This window comes from Triticum urartu, chromosome 2A (genome assembly GCF_056163025.1).
Source record: "Triticum urartu cultivar PI428250 chromosome 2A, HENAU_Tu73, whole genome shotgun sequence".
Lineage (NCBI taxonomy): Eukaryota > Viridiplantae > Streptophyta > Magnoliopsida > Poales > Poaceae > Triticum > Triticum urartu.
This window is the reverse complement of record NC_141874.1, coordinates 14152488-14178410: the sequence shown is the minus strand read 5'-3', so window position 1 is coordinate 14178410 and position 25923 is coordinate 14152488. Positions and strand designations below refer to the sequence as shown.

The window sequence follows — 25923 nt, the reverse complement described above, 5'->3', positions numbered from 1 at the left end:
TGTCGGTGAGTGCCCTTGACGACCTTCGATTCCTCTCCCCGTCGTCCGGCACTATCGTCATCGGAGGGTTGGCCCTCTCCCAGCTGCGGCCCATCACCTGTCTCGCGCCCAGCAGCGGGACCGAGCTCATCTCGCGCCCGGCAGCAGGACCTGACTCGTCTCGCGCCCGGTGGCAGGACCGAGCTCGTCCCGCGTCCGGCAGCAGGACCGGTCGATGGTGGCCAGTTTTGGCCGGCCTATTGGGTCTCGACGCTGGGGACAGCTCGGGGGTGCGAAAGGCGGTTCCTTTCCACTCGACTCTTTGGTTGGGGTAGCGGTGGGTGGCGGGCGAGGTGGCGTCAAGGTCCTGGATGTCGGGGCGGCGGCCCTGGTGGTGGTGTCGTGGTGCTCCTGGGCAAAGCCCGTGGCTTGGTGCTGCTTGGTGGCCATGGCCGTGTGGGCGGCGTGGCAGCCAGGGTGTGGCGTTCGGTGGGGGTGAATATTGGCCGGGGTGAAAATCCGTTCTATCTTCGGACGGACCGGCGGCGGCGAAGCTCGTTCCCTTCTTGAAGGCATCGCCGCGACTCTCACTGCCTATCGTGTTGCTCCGGGGGAAACTCTGATTCTTGGGTCGGGCGGTGGCGGTGCTTCGGTGTCGTAACCTTCCAGTAGGCACCGCCTTGGAGCCCACGGTGCATCGTATGTGGCTTCTTCTCTTCTCGGTGACGTGTTCACGGTTGAGGCTCCCGGTGGCTCATGTAGTGCTAGGGGTGGTGTTGCTGCGTTCAGCGCCTATGTATCCTGCCTTGGGTGTGTGCGTGTGTTTCGATGGCGTGCGTTGTACCTGGTTGTTGGTGATCTTTGCTTTATATATATAACGAGGCGAAAACCTTTTTCAATATGATTATCATGACTCCGCCCCTGCTGGTGTCATCGCCCTCCCTAGACTTCAAGCAAGCGACCCAGGCATATCTCAAGAACACGCCACTACTAGGAAAAGGCCTACTAATGGCGCACTGGTTTTGCCTACTAATGGCGCATTACTAGTGCGCCATTAGTAGCACGCCACTAGTATATCTTACTAATGGCGCACCATAGGTGCGCCATTAGTATCTGGTATACTAATGGCGCACCAACTAGTGCGCCATTAGTATGTAACAGCATGCGCCATTAGTGTGCCTCCCAGGGGGCCATACGTAAGCATGGCTTTGTCATACTAATGGCGCATTCTCTATTGATGCGCCATTAGTATCCTTTGGCATACTAATGGCGCACCTGGTGGTGATGCGCCATTAGTATGAATATTTGGTTTTTATTCCTTTTCTGATTTTTGCGCAGGTTACAAAATATATTATTAGACAGAATATAAAATATATTATTAGACAGAATATAGACAGCAGCACACAGCAACATCAGATTCATCGAATACAATAGAAGATTAGTCTCCGAATACAATTCATCATATTAGTCTCCGAATTCAAAAGACCGAACAAAGATAAAACATTACAAGTCTCAAGACCGCGAGTATCGAGTTTGTCTTCACATTACAAGTCGATATCGATCATCTAAACTACCATCACATAGAAGAGAGCTGTGGTCATCACGATGAGCATCATCGCGATCAAACTGGTCTTCATCCGGTTCCTCCAACGCTCCCTCCTCTCTCCCGCTAGATAGCGGGCATATCTAGATTCGGCCTCCGCCTTAGTGGTGTACCCTTTGTAACTATTACCGCTGAAACGGTGAACCTGTCTCCGACACTCCTCCCAGTCGTCGTAGACTCCGGGAACCTTACCCTTGTACACGACATACGACGGCATCTCTATGCACAAGCCAAACAACAGACAATACATAAGCAATATGTAAGTATGAAATAAAAGGATCGGAAGAGAAAAGCAAGACATTAATAGCACGATTCATTGTCCTACTAATAAATAGCATCGATTACATCTAAGTTGAACGACTGTCCAAACCAAAGAGACATACGAATTCATTAAAGTATAATTACAACATGAGCCAATCAATGTTTCAGAACTACACATCACTACTTTCGACTCAACTCATCGGACAGGAACGTGGATGAAGCCGCCGTCTGTCGTGATGGTCATGAAATCGCGGTCGTTGTCACCCTGCATTTGTAGCATTTCATCTATCTCACTGTTGGACGGTTGATATCTAAGGAAGAACTGCCCCGAGGTATGAAGAACATCTTGATGGATGATGTCCGCAAACTCCGACTGGATGCGAAAGAATTCTTGTCTGAGGTCCGCGTCCTGGACTGCCGACAAGCTCGCGGCCCAATTTTTGAGATTATTTGGTAGCAGAAGTTGATGATGGTCCCTTACGATCGCCCGCATGTGATGGAGGGCGTAGTAGGCATCCTTCTGACCGCCAAGCGGCTGCTTGACGCAGCAGAACTTCGTATTGTGTGAGAACATGTGCTTGCCATACTTACGAACTGCCTTGGTGAAGGTGCCTCCAGATTTGGCGTAGGCGGGGAGAACATCATCAAGAACTTTCTTAACATTTGTGTAGTCTATCTTGAAGTTACGGTTCGGGTCTAAATACGTGGCCATGGAATATTTCGGGCTTAAGAGGATGAGTGTGCAATGTGTGTCACTGCACAGAACACGGAATGTTAGAAAAAAAAGAACGATCGAAATCTAAGAAATCATATGTTACGGGGCGGTTAAGGGATGACTTACTCGGGAAAGTAAGCCACAAGAAAGTTATCCTTATCTGGGTTTGCCAGAATGACGCCTTCGAGGTGTGAACTCGCAACTTGGCGGTCCCCAGTGCTGCTCAAGTGCTTGGCACGCATGTAGAAGGGGTCGACTATCACGATGTCCAGGGTCTTGTCTCTAATGATCTGCATCTCCATACTCAGCGAAAACAGCCGAACGAAGGTGTAGTGCAGCGGATGAAGGTTAAACATAGCAAAGATGTCATCAAACCACAGGACGATCGTACCCCCGATGTTGCCATCCACAAAGCCCTTGCCCTCTGGCACCTTGGCCACGAAAACCGGGTATGCCACATCCTTCTCTCTGAGACGCCGCTTCTCCAAAAAAAGAACACTGTCGTGCAGATTCCGCATAGCACCGGTTGCAGCATTCAACATATTTGGCGGTAGCATCGCCCTACCTGCCACATGCACCCTCCTCGAGATATCCTTAGGTGAAGGTGGCCCGTCCTGAGCACGGATCGAACTCGGTGCCGGCTAGCTCGCACCGGCGCCCTTGTTAGTCTTTCGTTTCCGTCCCTTCTTCTTGATCTCCTGTAATGGGACCGAGTTCTGCTCACAGACCGCCTTCTTGAGCGTGTTGGGGCTGATAATATTTCGCACCTCAGCTATCTGAGGCTCGGTGAAGGCGGGAGCTGGAGGCGTGTCCTGAGAACTGAACGCCAGACGACGCCTGTTGCAATTGGATTTCTCCGCCGTACCAGCTAGATCGCGGTCGTCTTGGTTGGGTTCTTGAGAAAAAGGCCCGCAGAACTCGTCAGCGTACCCATGTTCGGCAAAGTACTTATCAACTTTGGTAAATGTACCGTCGTCGTTGTCGTCGCCGTCCGGATCCTGTGCCATAGGGCTGTCCGGATCCTGTGCCATAGGGATGTCCGGCAGGTCCGGTAGCGTTGCGGCGTTCTTGCCATGGCTTGGCGCCGGCACGACTGGCGGTCTTGTCTGTGGGGTGGTGTCCCCCGCCCCCAAACGAATCTGGCTCTTCGGCCAAAGCAGGGGCCAATTTACGCAGGTGCTGAGGGTCATCTCATCTTCTTCGTCGGCCCCAGCGGGTCGAATCGGAGGTAACAGCTCGTCGCAGCCTGGCAGCACCCGAACCACTTCAACCCTATACATTGTGGGTGGCATCGGATTACCGTGGAACATGGGGTTGCCCGGTTGAACGATTCTGCCCTTGGCGACATCGACCAACTCGGCGCCCACGAAGTGCAGAAGAGTGCAAGGAACGTCGGCGGTGCCCTGCGAAAACATGTACAGGGCGTCAGGGATGCCCAGTCAAAGGCAAGGAGATGAAGTCATCGGCCGAGAGGCTTAGTTACCGTGATGCCGTCGAGCTCGGCTAATGTCGAGGCACCGCCAACGGCGGGCGTGCAACTGACGGAGGGGGCGCTTGCTGGCGAGGTGCCGGCCGGCGTACACCCGGGTGCATTAAGCTCCAATGCCCGTGCCGGCGCCGGAGACACGAATACCGCCTCCGCCGGAGACACCAATGGCGCCGCTGCCGGAGACACCAATGGCGCCGCCTGCGCGCTGTGCGAGTTGCTGGCCGTGAAGCTGGGAACCGGGGGAGACCCCTGTTGGCCGCCCGCAATCCACGTCGTCAGCCCATGAATCAACGTAGGCACCATGGCGTTGAGCGTCGTTCCAAGTTGTTGTTGCACTTGCTCTTGGACAAGCTCCGGAATCCGCGCCACTTGTGCCTTGAGTTCTTCAACCTCACGCGTCTAGCTTTCTGAGCTGGTCTTTTTCTCCTTCCGCACACCAGCGGTATAGTATGACCCCCATTTTTTGGACAAGCCTTTGCCGGTCACACGACCAGCTGATGTTGGCTTAGTGAGCTTATCCTTGTTTTTCATTACGTTCAACGCCCTATTTAAAGGGGTGTCGAAAGGGGAGCTCTTAGACGACTCCGCGCTACTGCTTTCAGTGTCTTGCGAAAGGAACGTGAACCATTTAGAAATATTGGGGATTAATTAGAGTGCAACCATATGGAGCTAATTACGCGGGGGTGTATTCCTTACCAGAAGAAGCTCAAGCGCCCTGGTCTTCGGATTCGTGGTAAGCTCCTTTGTTATCGGGTCCTCCTTATACCGGGCCCTGACATAGTTCCTGGTCTGCTTGTCACCGCTGTATTTCTCGAAGCGGGGCGGTAGGCCTTGCTCGGCACACTCCGCGTCCTCCTTGTCCCATATAGGCTCCGCCACTCTGTAACCGCCGGGACCGAGTTTGTGTTCCCCTAAGTTCAACTCCCGCATTTCTTTCCCCCACTGACTTGATTCGGAGGTTGCACTGCTCTCGCACTTGATCTTGAACTCCTTGTACTCATCTTCGCTCATCAAAGGATATTTCGCCTTGATCTTCTCATAACTATCACCTTTATCAATCATTCTCTTCACCGCGCTTTTCCAAGTAGACAGGGTCGTGCTCATCTTCGTGAGGGCGGCACTGTTCACTTTATTCCCTGAGAGGTGTGTGTTTTCAAATTCGGCGGAGAACTTGTATCGTTCGTGCAGCTTCGTGAAGAGGAGGTTGCGCAAATTCCCTCGGTCCTTATGCCTAAGGTTCTCGGTGTTGATCGAGACGGTGCTCCGGAGAATGCACCCGAGCTGAAGCGAGTATCCCTTGACTATATGTTTGGGCTCCGTTGGATTCCCGTCGGAGTCCACTTGAGTGAATTCCTCCTTGAGGGTGCGGAGCGCATTCGGGCGCCGGTCCTTCCTTTGCTTCTTCGGTTGGCTGCCATCTGTGTGTGCGCCGCCATCATCAGTGGTGGCATCCTCGGCGGCACCATCAGTGGTGTCATCCCCGACGCCACTAGGGGTTGTGTAATCAGGATCGGTGTCTTCCGCGGCATCCTCATAGTGGTGAGGTTGTTCCTCCATCTCCTGGGACAGCTCCCAGAATTGCTTGCCGCCCGAACCACCGGCCTCATCGTTGTGGGCCATGTTTCGCTCTAAATAGGAAAAAAGTTTGGTCAAAAAGTTGGTTATTGTCAAGGAACAAGATCACGGTCTCATCATTTAGGGTTTGTCGACACCGAGGCACCCTAAAAGCCTAAGCTTTCACCATTTAGGGTTTGTCGACGCCGAGGCACCCTAAAAGCCTAAGCGTACATCATTTAGGTTCTCATCGACAAGGAGGCATCCGGGGCAGCCAAGTTAAGTTTTCATCATTTAGGGTTTATCGATGCCGAGGCACCCTAGGTTGGGCCTAATCACTTGGCACTAATCACTTGGCTCTATTGCCACCTATGGTTTAATACAGCAAGAATAAAGGGGCAGTTGATCCTACTTAATTAAGTACTAAGATACCCCGGCCCATGCATTAGTAGCAAGTACCTCATATGTCCGATTTTTATCAAAGTCATGCTAAAATTCACGGAAAATTTCAGCATGACCTTTGCTGAAAATAGGACATATGGAGTACCCGAATTTGCCGGAACGGAAGTTAATCGACATTCCGGCAAACTCAAGGGCCTCTCGGGGTACCTGCAAAATCATCACGACACGAAGGGCCTCTCAAGGGCCTCAAGCAGCAGCGGCGTCTCCCAGGACCCCATTTTTTTGCTAAATTTCTTTGAGAAACAATCAGAGCAGAAAATTCAGCATATTTCTATACAACAGCACTGTAAAGATGAAGAACAGTTCTACAGCAGCCCATCTTTGATCATCATCTTTGCATCTCTTTCTCAATGTGATCACAAGTAATTCAGAGGCATCACAAGTAATTCAGAGCATCACAAGGCATTAGTAGTTCAGTACATGAACAAGTTTTACAAAGCACATCAATATGTTACAGCAAACAAAAGTTCTGAAATTTGTGTGCCTAACTGAATTTTTAGTAACCGAATAAACTGAATTTTCAAAACTGCAAGAAGCAATTTAAAAAAAATCCTCTCATCTCATATGAGGAGTGTTAATCCTAAGACTAATAGTTTGTTGTCCCTGTCCATTTGTCCCTCCCCAACTAGATACTAGAGTAGCACTGTTGATGCCCTGTTCTTGCTGAACTTTATGACAGTATATACAACAACTTATCCTAAATGTGGCTAGAACTGCAGATTTACAAATTAAAGGACACAAACTCAAGCAAGCTTCCTGAACAATACCCTGACAAAAAACATAGGACAATCAATGAATTTATATAACCAGTAAGAACAAGGGGATGATTTTAACAAGTTAAGTGCAGCTCTAGCACCTGTGCATGAAATGTATCATGTATCAAACCATCAATTAGCTGCTGAAAAACATAAATGTACCATGTGAACATATAATACCTTCACGAGCGAACTCAATGAGTGTGAACCAACAGAGTGTGGGTCACCACAGATTGTGTAGTCAAAAACCTTCAGGACAGAGTGAAAATAGTTACAATATGCTTGCAAGTAATTTGAGGAGGGAACTACACTACACAAGAACTAAACTTTGGTTAACTGAATGCATTAGCTACTAAGATGTCCAGATTAACAAACTACAGTGCACAAATCTCCTGTCATCATCAGTAAGTTCACAAATCTGATTAGGTAATGTTCCACTGTGTAGTTCACAAACTATAGTTCACAAATCTGATTAGGTAATTTGATTAGGCCCCCACGCTTCTGCAAACCAGCCCAGTGTTCCAACCAGTGAGAGACTTGAGTAATAACTTAGTCAATAATATACTATTCTTAAACATAACCACAAGATAACTGTAATCTTAAGAGGTACTTTAATAAACCATAATTTTCTAAAATGACATCTAACTTGCAAAGCTTTGATCATTAGGTACATTGATCTAATGGTAAATTCACCACATGTAGTTAAAGTCCACACGCACTTATCTCTCTCCTCACTTTGAACCACGTCCTCACAGAGATATTGCAACTGCTGCTCAGCCAAATCACCCAACCTCCTCCTAATTTTGACATTATCCCAACAACCCCCAATCACCTCTGCTACAGTAATATTAAAACTGGTGTCAGCATTATACAATCTATGGAACTTACTACACAGTGGAACATTACCTAATCCATCATGGAGATTTGTGCACTGTAGTTTGTGCACAAATCTCCTGTCATCATCAGTAAGTTCACAAATCTGTCATCATCAGTAAGTTCACAGTGGAACATCATCTATAGTGCACAAATCTGAACCTAGGAACCTAGGAACCTAGGAACACAGGAGAGGGAGGAAGGAGGAAGGAGGAGAGGTACCTGGGTGGGAGGACGGTGGCAGCGGCGGCAGCAGCTGGAGGACGGCGTCGTCGACGAACTCAAGGGCGGGGGCACCGGATGCTCCTCTCGTTGATGGGGGAGGGGAGGGGCTGGAGGCAAACCCTAGCCGCCAAGCGCACGAGGGCTGCAGCTAGGTGGAGTAACCTCTACCGGAGACGACGGAGCAGGTGGCCAGCGTCGTGGTTGGTGAGGAGAGCGCGAGGAAGAGCGCCCCGTGCGCGATGAGGAGGCGCGGCGTCGGCGTCGTGGGTCGGGAGGCGGCGCACGTAGGGGAGGCGGCGCTCGAGGGGGAGGAAGGGGAGAGGGAGACGGCGGGGGCGCGTGGGCGGCTGCGGCGCCGTGGGTCGGGGCAGCAGCGGCGGCGCGGTGGAGGGGGGGACGAGGGAGGGAGCGGCATGGTGGAGGGATAGGAAGGACGAAGTGTCTGGCGAGGGCAGTAGGTGGAGTGGGGGGAGGGTTCTAATGGCGCACCTCCCCTCGGTGCGCCATAAGTACGACTATTCTAATGGCGCACCTCCCCTCGGTGCGCCATAAGTACGACTATTCTAATGGCGCACCTCCCCTCGGTGCGCCATTAGAATTTTGTTTTAATCTAGCCCACTAACCATATCTACAGCCTAACCCTATCTACAGCAGAACCCACCCACTAGCTTGACTGGTTAGCATGCAGCACACACACCAGGAGGTCTTGGGTTTGATTCCCAAGCTCCCCAATGTTTTTTATGCATTTTAAATGCTGTTTTTGATATTTATTTGTGTTTAAATATGTTCAAACTTGTTTAAATCATAACAGTAATATTTTTTTATAAAAACAGTAATAATTTTTTAAAAATATGTTCAAATTTGTTACTTGAAAATATCATTTTTTTGTGTTTAAATATGTTCAAACTTGTTTAAATCATAACAGTAATATTTTTTTATAAAAATAGTAATAATTTTTTAAAAAATATGTTCAAATTTGTTACTTGAAAATATCATCGGCGGCGGCGGTGGAGCGGGGGAGGGTGCGGGGGGTGCCCGTTGGCGGCGGTGGAGCGGGGGAGGGTGCGGGGGGGGGGGGGTGCTCGTCGGCGGCGGTGGAGCGGGGGAGGGTTGCGGTGGGTCGTCGGCGGCGGTGGAGCTAGCGGGGGAGGGTGCGGGGGGGGGGGGGGGGGGGGTGCTCGTCGGCGGCGGTGGAGCGGGGGAGGGTTGCGGTGGGTCGTCGGCGGCGGTGGAGCTAGCGGGGGAGGGTGCGGGTGGGATCGAGATGGAGGGGGAATCGAGATCGAGATGGAGGGGGATCGAGATCAAGTGTCCTCATGAATTCAAAAAGTACCCTGGTTACTAATGGCACACCTGCAGGTGGTGCGCCATTAGAAGTTTTACAAAAAAGTAAAAAATATAAATATATATACTAATGGAGCACCAGTTGGTGATGCGCCATTAGTATATAGTAGTGACGCATTACTTTCCTGATGCGCCATTAGTATCAATCCTATCTATAGCCTTTTTCCTAGTAGTGCGCGGACAAGTGTGAGGAGTCCCTGCCATGCTTAGCTGGGCAACGCCCCTTCCACCCTCTCTGGTGAGAAAGCACCCAGCCATGACTCGATGGTGAGACTTAGGACAACTAGGAAGGTGGAGATGGAAGGAGCAGCAGCACGTGTGGAGATAGGAGGATGCCTCGACGCGTCGAAGAAAGAATTAAGGAATGAGTATCGATAAAGTCGCGTGCGTCGCAACTACTACTCCCTCCGTTTCAAATTATTCATCGTAGAAATAAATGTATCTAGAATTAAAATAATCATATTTATGACAAGTAATCGAAACGGAGGAAGTAGATGCGTATGGAAGCTGCACGAAGCGAGCAAGCGGTGCCGACCGCGGCGACCGGCTGAGCGTTCGGCAGGTAGGCCGTTTCTAATCATTTCCTAGAGTTATTCACACTGTATCATATGTCTATCTATCTATAACTATATAACTACTAATAAAAGAGCTATTGGTTCTGCCCATTCATCATCATAATATGCCTCCCGTACCTAAGAATCGTTTGTAATACCCTTCCTGTACTAAAAATCGTTTCATTCAGTGTTTCTGCTGATACGTAAAAAAATGACTCGCTTAGTGTTATGTTACTAAGCCAGGACTCTTATGGGCCGAACAGCCCAACCGCAGCTAAGGAAAAAAGTCGGAGTCAGGACTCTTCTTCACCTTCCCCTAAAAAAGGACTCTTCTTCAACCCGTCCTCCGGATTCGAGGAATCCTCCTCCATGATGGCAACTTCTCCGCCCTCCTCCTATAAGAACCTCCTCCTCGCGTGATTCCACCGGGTCGTTTCTTGTCTTGGTGTCGCCGTCCCCGCTGCTTGATAATCCCTAACCCTAGGTTCGAGCAAGCTTGGCGGGTACGTGTGATCGGAAGCCTGGACGGGCGATGCAATTGATTAGGCATGAGTGTGGAGCGTGGCCGCTTGGGCGTTGTGCGTTGGACGATACGTGAGTGACCTTCGTCTGGCCGGTTCCGGTCGGGAGAAGCTGCGAGGAGCGGTTCAGGAGAGAGAAAAATAGGCAAGAAAAAACCGTCGACGTGGCATGCCAGCTGGACCTGACAATTGAGACCTGTTGGACAAAACACTCGCAAAATTTTGAACAGGGTAAATCGTGGCAGAACTTTTGCTAAATGAAGTAAAACGCATGAAATCTCGCTAAATGAGGTGATTAGTATCAAAAGTGTCAAAATTGAGGGTAAAAACTGGTATTCACTCATCTGTTAAATTTTGTTCATGAATTTAGGAGGTTGAATTGCGAGGCTCGCAATTTAGCGAAGCATGCTCTACAACTAAGGGTTGGTCACCATGTTTGGTTTAGGCCAACCTAGTGATCTTTTGTTCGCCCTTTAAACATTGTGACTGTTGAATAAAGCTTGCCGAAATTTGTCTTAAAAAATGCTTACAGATTGACTAGCTCGCGCGTGGTGGATTGGTTTCAGCTGTCAGCACTCGCGCGGGTCATCCTTTGTTGTTAAAAAAAAGCACTTTGCGCGGGAAATATGCTTTGAAACCAGGAATGGAGATGTACCAGAAAACAGAGGATGTACTCTGCCTTCAAACTCTGAACAGAGGATGTACTCTGCCCTGGTCAAGTTGGAGCCGGCTAACCTGTAGGTTGGCCGCCACCGCCGGCGCAGGTGGTCAGCGTACGCCTGCGGTCGCGGTGGCCAGTCCTACCGTCATTACATGCATCCCCTGTAATCAAACCTTCATTTAGTCTGCGTGACAACGATTTGTCATAAGATTTAGGAGCCATTCACATGATGTGAAACCCTGTGTGTCAAACCATAATATTGATTTTACACAAGTACCCGCACTTCCCCTAGTCTGACTGTACGCATCTACGTAGTTCTTCTGCCTGCAAGTTGTGCAATGCATTTTTTGAATTAATAAAAGCACTTGACATCAGGTTTCGCATCAAACGAATATATCCAAGTAAATTTACTAGAAAGATCAATAAAATTGATACAATACATTTATCCGCCGACAGACTCGGGTGCAGAATACAAATTCTTTAGGCCGCCCTTGGATGGAGTGTAATCTAATATAATACAGTTGTGTCAGTTTTACAAGTGTATCTTACCGGATTAGAGTGATTTCCGGCACAAAACGACGAACGTGCAGTGGCGTGTATATTTTACAGGTGTATCCGAAGGAAACATGATAATCCAAACGCAGCCTTAGGAGACATTATAATACATGAGTAGAAATGGGGCAAGCAAAGTGGTTGGCCAGTTGGTGTGCACAACCCCGACAGAAGCATCTGTCAAGCTGCATGGTGGAGATTTATTCACAAACTGAATTGACTGGACAGCCTGAGAAGAGGGGTGTCACAGGGCGCCTGCGCCGCACCTCCTTCTTATGTCGAACCTTACTAATTGTACCCTCATGTTGGGCTGCTCAACGACAGATGAATGTATATACGGAGAGAGTCCAGTTTCACATCTAATGTGGTAAATTATGTATCTTCGACATCTGAGGCCCTTGATAAAATAACAAAGATGGAATTCAGAAATTAGAAATATGATATTCTTCAGTCATGCAGAACATGAATAACGTTAGTGAGAACTAAACAACGACCGGCAACAATATGAGAAAGGTGCAAACCTGGTCCACTGCAAACTTGAACTTGATCAAACAGAGAGTGAGGTGTTGGAGATTGCTCGTGGGGAGCTGTGACTTGACAAGACCTCTGCAACCTCGTTTGCGGAGTGTCGGTGTAACAACTGTTGTAGACTTTGCGGGAGGCAACATATTTCCCCGACATAGTTTTGGTTGGATCAACCACCTTTTCGAGCAAGATAACCCTTGGCCTCTTGGGGTGCTTCTTCAATTCATTTTCCCAGAGCTGTATGGTTTGTTGATTGAGCATAGAATCCAGAGCGACTTCCTCAAGAGCTTCAAATGATTCCACTTTTAGGTCATCAGAAAGACCCACTAGATCTTTACAGAGCCACTGGAGTGAAACAAGACGCGGCAAAGCTCCATGCTCAATTATAGGGAATCTGGGTTTTTCGACCACAAGGCAAAGCCGTTGCAGGCTTGGGAAATCCCCAATGTCTATATTTAAATCGGCGAGATCGACTTCAACCAGTTTGAGACAAACCAAGAGCTTTAGGTTGCCCAGACCTGCTAGAAGTTCAGACCCCTTCAGATTAGTATATGTAAGGCACAGCTCCTTCAGACCACGCAGGCCCATAACAAACTGAGGTAACTGATTCAGGCTGCCTTGCAGTTTCAGTGAGCTAAGATAACCACGCTTTCTTGATGTTGCAATTGTGCTGTCACCTTGATGGTGATGAAGCAAACCTTTGGAAAAATCATTCAAATGAAGTGATAGGGAACGGGCGCCTACTGGAGTAGCCATACCAGCCTGAGCAAACTTGTGAATGGCCTCTGAAAGTACGGCGTAATTGCTATCTGTGCTAGGGATCTCACACCATATCTTGACCTTTGTCAGTTTTTTCATATGAACCATCAGTTCCGGGAATCCAGAGTTGCTGTCTACAACAACTCCTGCCAGAGTCTGCAAATTAGTTTTTCCTTGCAGGAATCCCGTAAGGTTCTTGCCACTAATCTTTTTTAGCTTAATCTTTCCATAAAGGTGTGCAAGGTGGGGCAGAGTAATAACTTCCATAGGCAGTGTCTCTATCTTTGTCTTCCTCAAGTCAAGTGTCTCTAAACAATGAAGCCTTTCCATTTGAACTGAAAGATTGCTAACAGAGCTCCCCAGTGTCAGATATTTGAGATGCAGCAGCTTGTATATCTGCCCCAGATGTTCTTCATTCAAAACACTACATTCTTTTAGATCCAACACCCTCAGCAGCTCAAAACTCGTCAAGTCTGGAACAGCTTCTTCTACACTCCCAAAGACTGTTAGAGATCTGGGGCGCAGCTGCTTGCTGGCTGATCCCGAAAAGAAATTATCAACCTTTTTTTTGAAAGACGAAAAGATGTTGTGCAGGCGGTCATGGCCAGCTGGACCGGTACCATCTCCCTTGTTGCCTGCTGTGCCATTTGTAGCGTTCTCAATAATGAGGTGACGGAAGTTACTTCGGTTCTTAGCGCCAAAAGATGTATCAATGAAATTCGAAGCCATGGACTTGTGTAGCATGAACTGGTGCATGATACCGTGAGGTTTGCACGTCTTGGCTTTCCCATTGTTGCTTGGATCGACGGGCCGAATGATATTCCTGTCGATTAGCTCATCCAATTTCTTATTGGCAATCTCTTGGTCACCATCAATGTATCCTTCAGCTAACCATCGGCTAGTAAGAGTTTTCCTGCTGACTGGGCGATCATTTGGGAATGCACTTGAGTATAGTAAGCAGGTCTTGAGAGAATTGCCAGGCAGACTGCTGTAATTATTCATAAGAACTTGCCCTAGTTTTGTGAAGTGACCATTCTTGTTCTCGTCCATACGAGAACATAGGTTCTGGGTCATTTCTTCACAGAGATCCCCTGTCAACTTGTGACCTTGCAAAGCTTTGGCAACACTAACAAGAGCGAGTGGGTGACCATCACATCTGTTCACGATTGCAGTTGAACCCCTCTCCAAGTCAGGTGAGCATCCATTGACAAAAACCTTCTTGTCTAGATAAGCCTTGGACTGTTCCGCACTAAGAGATCTCATACTGTAAACATAACCATCAGGCAAGCTGCAGGCATTAGCTACTGAGGTCACAGTCGTGGTCACTAGTATTCTGCTCTCTGTTTCATTTGGGAAGATGGGTTTTATTGCGTCCCAGATCTCCATCTTGATGTTATCAATTACAATTAAACACCTGTTAGCAAAATGGAAAAATGCAAAGTTAATATGCCGGTCATTTGGAATTGGCTTTGTAGTTAAGCAAGTCCCCTGTTTTGGTTTAAAAAGTCCCCTGTTTTGGTCTAAAAAGTCCCCTGTTTTGGTCCAAATTACCAAGCCAACTACTCAACATGAGGGTAACAGGAGAACAATAGAGCCGTTCAAGCATGGCTGCCTATTGGTGACTACGCCTACTGAATTCTTGAGAGGACAAGTATCTTTGTTATGCAAGCACTCTACTGGAAAAAATGAACCAAAAACTTGATTGGCTAAGTAGGTCTCATATTTGCAGGAAAATTCGTACTTATCGTACTTTTTTTAGCTTTTACAATTTATTAGTTGTAGTACAACCAATTGAAAACTCTACAAATGTTAAGAGTTGTCTATTTTTAGTAAATCCCTTTGCAGGTTATTTCGAAGTTAATTTCCAGGGAAACTCATTTGCGACCAATGCCGCCAGAAATAGCCCAATGACAGCGTCAATCACTACGATTGATGGGTTTGAGATTAGATAGTCATTTTGCCAGTGAAAAACTGATACTTGTACACTTGCAAAACAATAGGTACTGTGCATGCCTAATCAGGAGCAAGATACAAACTGAATGTTAGAGTTGAGCTAATGTACTATACATTTTTAGGCGTACTGATTAGTTCATGAAACTACTTTTAACTAGCTGATGCATTGGTTTTTGATTTGAGGCGGATAGTTGATGCATTCAACTTATGATACCATAGCCAAAAGATTCTTAAATGTATAAGATTTGGCTAAACTGATGGGAAAATATCAGCAATACTGATGATACTCAAATTACTGGCATAGTATGAAAACTACAAATGCATAATTGACGGATACATCCGTATATAGACAAATCTAAGACAAGTAATTTGGGATGGAGGGAGTATAATTGACAGATACAAATATTGTACCATAGCTGGGAACATTCGGATCGGCACTCACCTCTTTGTCCGGAGAAGAACACTGACATGCTGCTGGAGCTGTCGGAGTTTCTGTGGCATGGACTCCTGTGCTTCTTCTCCGAGAAGCCCCTCAAGTATGGCCCTCAAGAGCGCCTCCTTGGCAGCGACATCGTGTTTGTGCTTGGACGCCAGAGTCACCCAGGCACGGCGACCGAATCGCTCGGCGACTTGAGGGCAGTTGTACACCTCCCATGCCAGTGCCGTTTTGCCGGAGCCCCCAAATCCGACGACGGAGACCACCTTCAGCTTCCTGCGGCTAGCTTGGCCACCGCCGCCGCCGCCATCAACTAAGGACTTGCAAAGCTCCTGCTTCGCTTCCTCGATGCCCACCGCAGGAGAAGCCCCGTAGGCGCCCGGATTCTCTGGGTCAACGGGGTTGTCGTCCAGGTTCGATTCGGCTGCGGCGGAGCCAAAGTCTGCATTGTATCTGACCTTCCGCTCATGCGCCGCATCCAGCTCCCGCTTGAGCCTCGCGATCTCATGGCAGAACTTTCTTGGATCGCGGATCTGGAGCTCCCCCTCGCACGCGGCGCAGGGAAGGAACCGGTCCAGGCAGTCCTCGATGTTATGTGCCAGAGCGCGGAACTCCTCCATGGATAGGATCTCCACCGCACTGGGCTGCCCCTTGTGCGAGATCTGAACCTCCATGGATCCGCAGATCATGGCGAGCTCTCGATGCAGGAAACCGATGTCGCCCTCCAGGTCCTTCAACTCCTTGTACCTCTTCTCTATGACTGTGAGCAGCTTCGACACCACGCTTTTCGTCACAGCGCTCACTACCGCCACCGCCACCTCCATGCCTGCGCTCGCCGGTGATCCGCTCGCTCCTCCAAACTTGAGGTGTGGTGACTATGGCTCTGATTGTGGTGTGCTCACCAGGTTGCTGCAGTGGCCACACAGGCACACCAAGTAGAGCCAACCCACTTCCACCCACAAACCCTTCGTGAGAGATGACCGCACCTACTACTCAAGTACTTCCTCTGTTCGAAAATACTTGTTTAAAGAATGAACATATCTACGTATATTTTAATTTTAAATACATCTATTTATATCCATTTTAACAACAACATCTATTTATATCTATTTTGACGATAAGTATTTTTGGATGGAGGGGAGTAGTTAAGTCTCCGGCTAGCCTAAGAGCATGGGAGACAACAATCGGCTATAAAGAGTTGTCATGTTATGTATATGGCCAAGTTAATAGACGGCATTTATAATATTATATTTTAACTAGCATAAGAGTCCGTACGTTGTAACAGGAGAAAGCAATACGAAACACCCCTTACCCAATAATCATGACTCAAGAACCTAATAATCACACCCCATTTTTGGTGGAAACACATCAAAAAGAGGATTTGTGGAATCCTTTGCATTCATTAGTCATTTGTAGCAATACGAGCGAATATCTCGGTTTTAATGAAATGTCTTGGTTCAACAAAAGGGTGAATGAGTGTTAAAATATCACTTATTTAACTCCCCCAAGTTTAAACTTGATCGCCCTCAAGCAACATCGAGAGAACTGAATCATAAGGAACTTAGTTGTTTAAACCGAAATAACAAGAAGTTTTTGGTTCACTTAGGATCGGTACACTCAGATAGCTCTCCGCTTCTTAACCTGAAAACATAGTATACCTGTAGTGATGGCATGGTAATTGTGCAAGTGTTAGTGATGCAGAGAGAAACAACACAAAGTTTTTGATCTTTAGATAAACAACTTTGGAACACTCAATTCTATTTATTCTAGACAACACTTACTTGCCAGGAATGCACGAAAGAGTTTTTCTTTGGTGGAGCCATAAAAACATAAGTTAGGCAGTGAAAGACATGTAGAAAACATGATGTTAAAGTGCTCATTAACACACCCACAATTATATCGTCCTCAAGGCTCTTAAGCACTTCATTTCAATCTTTATTTGCTGAAATTTTGGTTGTCACGTGAAGGGATTATGCCAAGTAAGTGAATGTGCATATAGTTTCATTATGGCTTAAATTTTGGGAACTATGGACCTTTGATAGTTGTCTCTTTTGAGCTCTTTTGATCAGTCCTGTTTATTTACCACATACACACCCATTCAAGAGAAAGCCGCCCTCTGAATGGCAACAGGAAATTCAAGGGGCGATATGGCGCTTTTCTGGAAGGATGGAGGGCCGCAAGCCGTCAAGGAGCGTGGTGAGGGAGAGAAGTCGCGGCCATGGGGAAAGACAAGCTCCAAGAAAGAGGACAAAGCATGATGTGGTGTCGATTGCCCTTGCAAGAAACTTTTCAAGGCATGATGACCCAAAAGGAAACAAGGGAGGAAAGTGTCGGCAAGACAAAGAAGAGCAAATGAAGGCCTACATAGAGATACAATGGAAAGAAGCTCGAGATGAAGGCGAATAAAGTCAAGATGGAGGTGGAGATTCAAGCAAAGATGCTCGACAAAGGAAGAAGTTCGAGATGAAGGTGGAGATGCAAGCAAAGATGCTTGGGATGGAGCCGGAGATGCAAGCAAAGATGCTCGATAGCGAGGCTACCAAAGGCAAGACCAAAGCAAAAGAAGTGACGCTCGCTTGCATGTTGAAAGGGTGAAGATCATGAAGGTGGACTTGAGCACGGTATCACCGAGGAAAAGGACATGGTTCAAGAACATGCATGCCGACATGCTCAAGCTTGACGATTGATCTACGACGGAGAGCGCCATCTTTTTGTATGCCGGCATGACCACGGTCGAGATGACGTGGTTGAACTCCTACCCCTGTTGTGTGCTAGCATTTGTGTCGGGCGCTGGCAGGTGTGCCAGTCTGAAATATGTGGTGATTTTTGAAGGCTCGCATGTATGTCGGCTGCCGGCATGAACTCTGGACGATGTCATCATCGTTGGCATAATCTTTGATCACGGGTCTTTTTTATGTTAAAATTGTTTTTTGAGCGAACAAGAGTTGGGTCGGTTGGTTCGGTGCACCGGCCCGACATCTGACCCAAACAGACACAAAAAAACAGGCAAAAATGCGCGTGAGCGCCTTGGGGTTGCTCCATCCGGCTGGCTACAGTGTGAGGCAATCAATCCATCTGACGAACGGCCCACGGACGAAGTCGAGGTGGGGGCGTGACGACCCCGCATCAGCTCCCTCTTCTCCCCATCCACTCAACCTAACACACAGCATCCATCCCCCGCCCGGCCGCGCTCAATCCCCACCCCCACTGTTTCCAGGTCCGATTTTCTGCCCCGGATCCTTGCTCAGTTGCTCCATCGATCACCATGGTAAGTAACAACTCTGATTCTGTCGCATCAAAATCATCTTACTTGCTAGCTGTGTAATTAATTTTACATTTCTTGGTCCGTTCTATGGATCTCATGCCTGTCAATCCATCCGGTTGCTTTTGCAGAAGATGCCAAGTTCATCGTGCTGAGAGCGGGACGCTGACAGGTGGTGGGCGTGGTGAGCGCGCTGTGGGAGGCCAAGTTCGTCCCGCAGATCGTCAGCGTCGGACCGGATCAGGCGATAGTCAGCGTCGGACCGGATCAGGCCGAGAAGAATCCTGACCGCGTCGCCTCCGTCTGGCAGCCCGACGGGTGATTCCATTTCTAATTTATACTCCAGTAGCAACATCTATTATGTTTTTGTGTTCATTTGTTGTCGATGCAGGAGGAGATTTTTCGGCTTCTGCATCGACATCAGACTAGTATACTTTGTCATGCATATAGATTAGTAGATAGATCCCCAATTTATTATCGATCTACTCCCTCCGTTCCTAAATATAAGTCTTTCTAGAGATTCCAATATAGACTATTACGGAGCAAAATGAGTGAATCTACACTCTAAACCACGGCTATATACATCTGTATATAGTCCATAGTGAAATCTCTAGAAAGACTTATATTTTGGAATGGATGGAGTAATACATATTAGTACTCTTTTGTTTGGTTGCAGGTCTACTCTATTGTTCCGGTTGCAGAGAGATCGACATGGATCTGCTGCTACCGCCGATTAGTGCTTCTCTTGGTGCCATGGGCTCCCTTGCACACAAGCTGGATGCGCTCCTTGATACAGAACACAAGGATGAGATGGGGAAACTCGGAACCCGGCTGCTGGAGCTCTCCAAGGCACGAGACCCTCCCGTTACAGCGAGGATCTGGATGAAGGATGTGCGCGAACTATCCTATGATATGGAGAACTTTGTCGACACTGAAGAAGATTGGATCCACAACATGTCACCATTCATGGGCCGTGTGAAGGAAGCAAATGCACGGTACGAGAGGTACAGGCTTGAGAGCGTCCCCAGCCACACATATGTCTTTCCAATCATCCACCACCGTGGCCGGAAGACAGGTCTAGTCGTCGGCCTTCATGACAAGGGTGGCCCGGTTGATAGGCTCTGCCAATTGCTGACCGATGGAGATGAGCAGCTCAAGGTGTTATCCATTGTCGGTGTTGGAGGGATCGGGAAGACCACGCTTGCCAAACAGCTATGGCGTGAGCACAAACTCAGGGACTACTTCCACTGCCGGGCTTTTGTGCGGACGGCCAAGAAACCAGACATGAGGAGGATCCTAAGGAGCATACTCGCACAAGTTCGTCCGCACCAACCACCTGATGCTAGCGAGGTGGACGACCTCATTCACGATCTCACCGAGCATCTACAGGATAAAAGGTATGGGTTTTCTTGGCCCTACGCACACTATGTATTTCTATAACTCGCTTAATCTATTCATCGAAGTTTCATCATTCTGAGAAACATTACAAGTCAACCTTTTAGATCAGAGTGTCTTATGCCACGTTTCATGCTCATTCCGGTGTTCTTTGCATTCATTGTATTCCAGCGCATGAGTATTTGCTTCCTAACCTTGTTCTGCCTTTTGCATTCATTGTCTGCCTTTGTACCAGATAGTATACAAGTCCCATGCTCATTCTATGCATTAACAGTGAATTGACCACAGAACCACTTAATAGATGGTAGACAATCTCTTGCTCTTAATACTTAATCGGGAAACTCTTATGTGCTAGCACTTATCCATCAATTTATTTATTTTTCCTCCTGAAAAGTTAAAGGGTATCACGAGGGTGGCACACATATATGCAAGGATAGGTACTGGAAAGTACGAGGGTAGTGCTCCAATGGTTGGTCTAAGTGTGCTTGGGGTATTTACGGTGTTCCACATACTTCTAATTAGACTTTTTTTATCAGGTATATTATTATAATTGATGACATATGGGATACATCAGTATGGGATGTTGCTACATGTGCTTTCCCAGAGGGTAATCATGGAAGCAGGATAATAACAACAACAGAAATTGAGGATGTTGCCCTAGCATGCTGTAGTTACCAGTCCAAGTACATATTTAAGATGGAGCCACTCAGTGTCAGTCAATCAAAACAATTGTTCACCAATGCAGTGTTTGGCTCTGGAAAAGAGAAATCTCCTCAATTAGATGAAGTGTCAGATGAGATTATAAGAATATGTGATGGTTTACCACAGGCAATTATCAGCATATCCAGTGTTCTAGTAAGCCATAGGGAAGCAAATGCAGTAGAGAACTGGGAGCACGTACAGAACAATTTGCCAACAAGTACAACTTCCGACGAGATACTGAACTTTTGCTACAATAGTCTTCCCAGTTGTGTTCAGACATGTCTGTTGTATCTTGGCATATACCCGGAGAACTATATAATCTTGAAGGAAGATATAATGAAGCAATGGGTAGCTGAATGTTTTATCCGTGCACCAACAGAGAAAGAAAAAATGGAAGTGGCCGGGAGCTATTTTGATATGCTTGTAAATATGGGCATGATCCAACATATAGACATAGACTATAGCAATGCGGTATTGTACTATGCAGTGAATCACATGGTACATGATCTTATTACTTCTAAGTCCATAGAAGATAATTTTATCACTGTGATAGATTATTCTCAGAGGCAATTGCGGCTTTCTAACAAGGTTAGTCGTTTGTCCCTCCAGTTTGGCGGCGCACCATTTGCAACTACACCAGCAAGTACTGGACTATCACAAATTCGGTCGCTTACTTTTATTGGACTGATGAGCTGCTTTCCTTCAGTTGTGGAGTTTAAGCTTCTTCGATTTCTGAACCTTCATATTTGGAGTGATCAACCAAGCACATACTTCGACCTCAGGGTTATCTGTGAATTTGTTCTGTTGAGATATTTGCAGGTCACCTGCAGCGACACCGTATATCTTCCAGATCAGATGCAAGGTCTGAAACACTTGGAAACACTTGAAATAAATGCAAGAGTAATAGTTATTCCATCGGATGTTGTTCATCTTCAGAGCTTGTTGCATCTCCGTCTCGGAGGTGGGACAGAACTGCCTGATGTGACTGGTATACCCAGAAATGTCACTGTGCCTAGTGTTGCCAATTTATTGGATGAGTCAAGCAGTCCTCCAAAATCAGTGATGACAATCGAGTTGTTGCCACCCATTTGTAGAATCCCCGAGTGGATTGGACAGCTTAACAACCTCTGCATTCTGAAAGTTGTCGTCGGTGAACTGCTAAGGGATGATATCCATATCCTGGGAGGATTGCCAGCCCTGACTGTTCTCACATTGCATGTACAGCGACGAACTACAGAACTAATTGGCTTCACACCTGGAGCATTTAATGCTCTAGAATATTTTGAGTTCAGGTGTGGCGTACTGCGCCTGATGTTTGAGGAAGGAGCAATGCCCAATCTTCAGAGGATTAAGCTAGGTTTCAATTCTCACAGAGGAGAACAGTACGGTCGTTTGCTTGTGGGCATTGAGCACCTGTCAAACGTCCAGGAGATTTCTGGAATAATTGGGTCAACCGTCGGTGCAGAGGAATATGACTTGCAAGCTGCAGAGTCTGCATTCAAGGATGCCACTGGCAAACATCATAGTAACGTCAGCATAAAAAGATCAGATATTGTTGTGGAAGAGTATGGTCCTCTAGAAAAACAGCATTTGGTGCGAGGGAAACACCCATCGACATCAAGTGAACATACTGGAAGTCGAAAACAAGAGTCCCAGCAAGCTATAAAGCAAAGCTCCCATAACAATTCTCAGTTGATTAGCAGGTATATGGTTTCTTATCCTGGTTCAACACTTTCTTTCTTGATTATGCAAAGAAGTGCATAACAGCCCGCAGCATTGTTAGCACAATGGCAGACAAACTGAGGATTAATTAGCCATAAAAAATCTGCACTAACCCATTGCTTTCTTGAATCACATCTCTGCTGTATGGCATAATAATAGCCAGAAAGGGCCCAACTCAACTTCCACCTTTTATTGTTACCGTTTTTGTGTTTTCTTACATGGATTTGACAGGTGCAATTAAAAATGTCAGGAATCTTTAGTGTTTATTCGAGCTATAAAAGTATAAAAATAAAATTTTCTCCTGCAAAAGTCTGACTTTTTTTTCTACCAGGAGAAGTGATGGCAAGAAACAAGCAAGTGTGGAGCTACGGAATGACCCGCGATCATCGGTGCAGAAGGTGTGATCCCTAATGTCATAAGTTTAATTTCTTCCAAATAAATTCATGAAATTTTTATGTTCATTCATGTTATAATCTTTCCTTTTGTACCATCATAGAAGGTAAGTGCATGACTTACAAGTACAAATCTCCAAATTATGAGAAAGGACTCTGAGGAAATGAAAAGTACAAAGTGAATCTAAAAAAGACAAACAAAATCCACCTAACGAGAAGTACAACGATGCTATCTCCAATGCCACAAATTGTGATTCCTAAGCTGGAAAAAACAGAAACGGAAATCTAAGCTTGGAGATGATCTATTAGTAAGAAAGTTAAGCCATTTTTTTCCACTGTAAAAGAAGTTTTCTCTTAGTCATGTGTTTTTTGTTTTATTTTATTAACCTTGTAATTTTAGAAGTATACAAAGGTTTTTTCCAAAATGGGAAGCCCTTGTCCTATACATCGATTGATGCACACAGCTAACTTTATTACGGAGTTCTAATCCATTCGTAGAAATAAAGTAAATAACTTGCTGATGGGCTAGAACAACCACCAAAAAATTACATGTTGCACTTATGCATCATAAATCTTATTTCTAGACTCATTGAAAAATAGTGTGCGCTACTATCTCCAAGTTTTTTTCACTCAGAGGGCAGAGACTCCTGTGATTCCGCATGCTGCAATAAGCACCACATACCAGTGGGTAGGCTAAGTTACAAACTCTAATTTTGTTTAAAACATAATCACTGCACCAATTTCAAATAGTCCAACATAAAGCGTACCCCCCTCCCCCTCTGTGTTTGAGCATTAATTAAGTTGTGCACTAACTCCTGCCAACCATTTTCCGAGAAAAAGCCATGTGTCCGCCACAAAAGTTGAGAAAAGGGACATGGGAAAGAGAAATTGATATTGAATGGTTTCTTTCTCGTCACAAAACAGCACTTCTTACTCTCATTCCACTTGCTCCTTGGACTTTGCTCTTAGTTTCGGTTACACTAGCACCTATGAGGTACCAACGAAGTGTTTGATCTTCGGCAGTACTTTTAGTTCATAATAAACTTTTGGCAAAAGTGGCGAGTGTTGTTCACCGTCTCAGAATACATCGATTTGATCAAAGAAGACTTCATTGGACCAAATGTAGCAAGGCCATCCATTTATCACCTGTGATTACTAGAGATAACACTAAGAGATAATCCAGTATATCACATAAATTTTGTCTTCTTTAGCTGACATAGTGTATAAGAAAAGACTGAGCTATAAACCATGTACGCGCATGCAAACCCACGGTCATATCTAATGTACTCTGTCCATCTGGAAATGTATGGCGTTTTTGTTTTGTTTTGTTTAGACAATTTTGATCAACATTAAGATGTTAAAGAGTTACTTCTCACACCTTAGAAAAGATTGTGATTCTTGGTGGACATTAATGGTTTCGGAAATGGAAGAACATTAGGACTCCTTAGTAAATTACCACTAACATCCTTACATCAACACCCAAAAATACAGACAAAAAGGCAACGGACTAGGTAGATCCAACATATATCTCCTAGCCTAGTCTCGTCAATAGCAAAACGCTTCATCACAACGGCTTCTAAGCGTTTGCTTCCTGTGTGATTAATTCAACATTGTTGGGTCATCCTATCGATCTCAATATCTCATCCCTACCCAATCCATTTGGTTCCTTTCGCAGGTGATCGTAATCAAGATAGTGGACATTACAGACAAGCGGTGGAAGTCCAGTGCCTTCAAAGTCCTTTCGAAGTTCCATGGTAAGTTTGGAAAGATAATCATATCATATTTTTTCACTCGATCATTAACGGTAATGTTAAAAATATGACGTCGGATTTTTGACCATGGTAAATGCAAGGTTTCTCATGGCAATTATATTTGTCGTGATGATGGCAGTTTCCTTTAGCAAGCATGGCAAATCCTTTCACGCCAACTATAATTGCCATGAAAAACGTTTGATTTACCATGGTATAAAAATCTGACGTTTGTTTTGTAGTAGGGAAGCCCATGATTAATTGCCATGTGAATTTTATAGCAAGCTTGATGCTTTGTTTGTTTTGTTTTTTTGCCAGGGACCAATTCGGTAGCGGCAAACGAGGAGGAGGGGACGCTAACTGTGGTGGGGGACCTGGACCCGGTGGTCTTAGTGCTGGCATTACAGAAGGCCAAACTCAATGTGCAGATCGTCAGCACGGGGTCGCATATCTTCTCAATGGGCGAGGGGTTGATGAACAAACCCGAGGGACGCAAAATGCCTGGACGTAACCCGCCCGAGGGACAACAGAAGCCTGAATCTAACCCAACCGAGCTGCCGCACAGTCTCATCCCCCCGTACTCCCCTCCCTACCGGCCACCCCCCTACCGTCAACACCGACACGAGGTCCACCAGTCCCGGGAGGACCCCAACTCATGTGTCATCCAGTGATTTTTTTTGCATGGGTATTGTGGATTGTATTCATCATAAATAATGTTAGAGCATCTACAGCCGGACCTCTCAAACCTGCCTCATACGTCTGGACATGCTGCCTGGTCACGTTTTTTCAACCCAGACGGTCCCCTCAAATGGCTCTCAAACGCCCGGGTTGACAGCAAACGCCCGGGTTGACAGCACCCCTCATGTCCAACCCAAACATGGCGCGGATATGGGGGCACCCGGGCACGCCTGCCACGTCGGTCCCAGTCCACGTTGGCCCACTCGACCCCACATAAATTCCTCTTCATCCGCTCGCCGGACTAAACCCTAGCCACTTCACTTCCTTTCGCCACCCAAGCTCGTCGAGTCCCCTGAGTTAGCTCGTGTCCCATGCCCTACTCTACCTTGCCGGCGGCCGGACCAACATTCTAAGGAGCGCAGACAGCCGTCGGACATGGCCATTGCAGAGACGAGCGAGCGGGGAGCGGAATCGGGTGAGCTCCGCTTAGATCTGGTTTCACGTTGCATGTAATAATATGGATTTGAGGTATCCGGATGTGGAATACATTTTTTGAGCCGTGGCCGGTCACTGTCCGCGGACATGCCGGGGCGCGTCTGCAGGCGTTTGAGGGGTCGGATTTGCCAAGTCCGACTGTAGATGCTCTTACACACGTACACTAGAGCACAATTTGGAAGACTGCGCAACCAACAAGCGGTGCTACCTTCGGAGTGACCAAGATTAGCTAGAGTGTACTCCCTCCGTCCACCAATGAAGTATATGCTTGGCATTTAAATTTTATGCACAAAAAAATGTACTTCTAT

At 46.8% G+C, this 25923-nt stretch overlaps 2 protein-coding genes across 7 annotated transcripts; one reads left to right on the top strand and one right to left on the bottom strand.

The window, feature by feature from the left end:
* Window positions 1-11419: 11419 nt before the first annotated feature.
* On the bottom strand, window positions 11420-16193 carry LOC125527568 (disease resistance protein RGA4). 3 transcript variants are annotated; one of them, XM_048692086.2, is made up of 3 exons: window positions 15228-16193; window positions 12070-14246; window positions 11420-11945 (listed from the first exon to the last, which is right to left on the bottom strand). In XM_048692086.2, the coding sequence occupies exons 1-3, from the start codon at window positions 16043-16045 to the stop codon at window positions 11908-11910; spliced, it is 3033 nt and encodes a 1010-aa protein (XP_048548043.2). In that variant the 5' UTR covers window positions 16046-16193; the 3' UTR covers window positions 11420-11907. The 3 variants fall into 3 exon arrangements, with proteins under 3 accessions (XP_048548043.2, XP_048548044.2, XP_087398850.1); XM_048692087.2 differs by having other exon boundaries at window positions 11420-11937; XM_087542724.1 differs by lacking the exon at window positions 11420-11945 and having other exon boundaries at window positions 11981-14246.
* A 2089-nt stretch (window positions 16194-18282) lies between these two features.
* LOC125527569 (disease resistance protein RGA5-like) lies at window positions 18283-25198 on the top strand. Of its 4 annotated transcripts, XM_087542723.1 has the most exons (8): window positions 18283-18489; window positions 18615-18801; window positions 19160-19880; window positions 20415-21078; window positions 21190-22283; window positions 22634-22700; window positions 24370-24448; window positions 24761-25198. In XM_087542723.1, the coding sequence occupies exons 3-8, from the start codon at window positions 19195-19197 to the stop codon at window positions 25111-25113; spliced, it is 2943 nt and encodes a 980-aa protein (XP_087398849.1). In that variant the 5' UTR covers window positions 18283-18489; window positions 18615-18801; window positions 19160-19194; the 3' UTR covers window positions 25114-25198. The 4 variants fall into 4 exon arrangements, with proteins under 4 accessions (XP_087398849.1, XP_087398848.1, XP_087398846.1 ...); XM_087542722.1 differs by having other exon boundaries at window positions 18618-18801; window positions 20415-22283; XM_087542720.1 differs by having other exon boundaries at window positions 20415-22283.
* The last annotated feature ends 725 nt before the right edge of the window (window positions 25199-25923 follow it).

Excerpts from the sequence above, each read along its gene's own strand:
- LOC125527569 (XM_087542722.1), top strand. The coding sequence starts at position 19,195 with ATGGATCTGCTGCTACCGCCGATTAGTGCTTCTCTTGGTGCCATGGGC. Across the intron at positions 22,701-24,369 it reads CGCGATCATCGGTGCAGAAG|GTGATCGTAATCAAGATAGT; the intron begins GTGTGATCCCTA and ends TTCCTTTCGCAG. Across the intron at positions 24,449-24,760 it reads AGTCCTTTCGAAGTTCCATG|GGACCAATTCGGTAGCGGCA; the intron begins GTAAGTTTGGAA and ends TTTTTTTGCCAG.
- LOC125527568 (XM_087542724.1), bottom strand. The coding sequence starts at position 16,045 with ATGGAGGTGGCGGTGGCGGTAGTGAGCGCTGTGACGAAAAGCGTGGTG. Across the intron at positions 14,247-15,227 it reads GTTCTTCTCCGGACAAAGAG|GTGTTTAATTGTAATTGATA; the intron begins GTGAGTGCCGAT and ends TTTTGCTAACAG.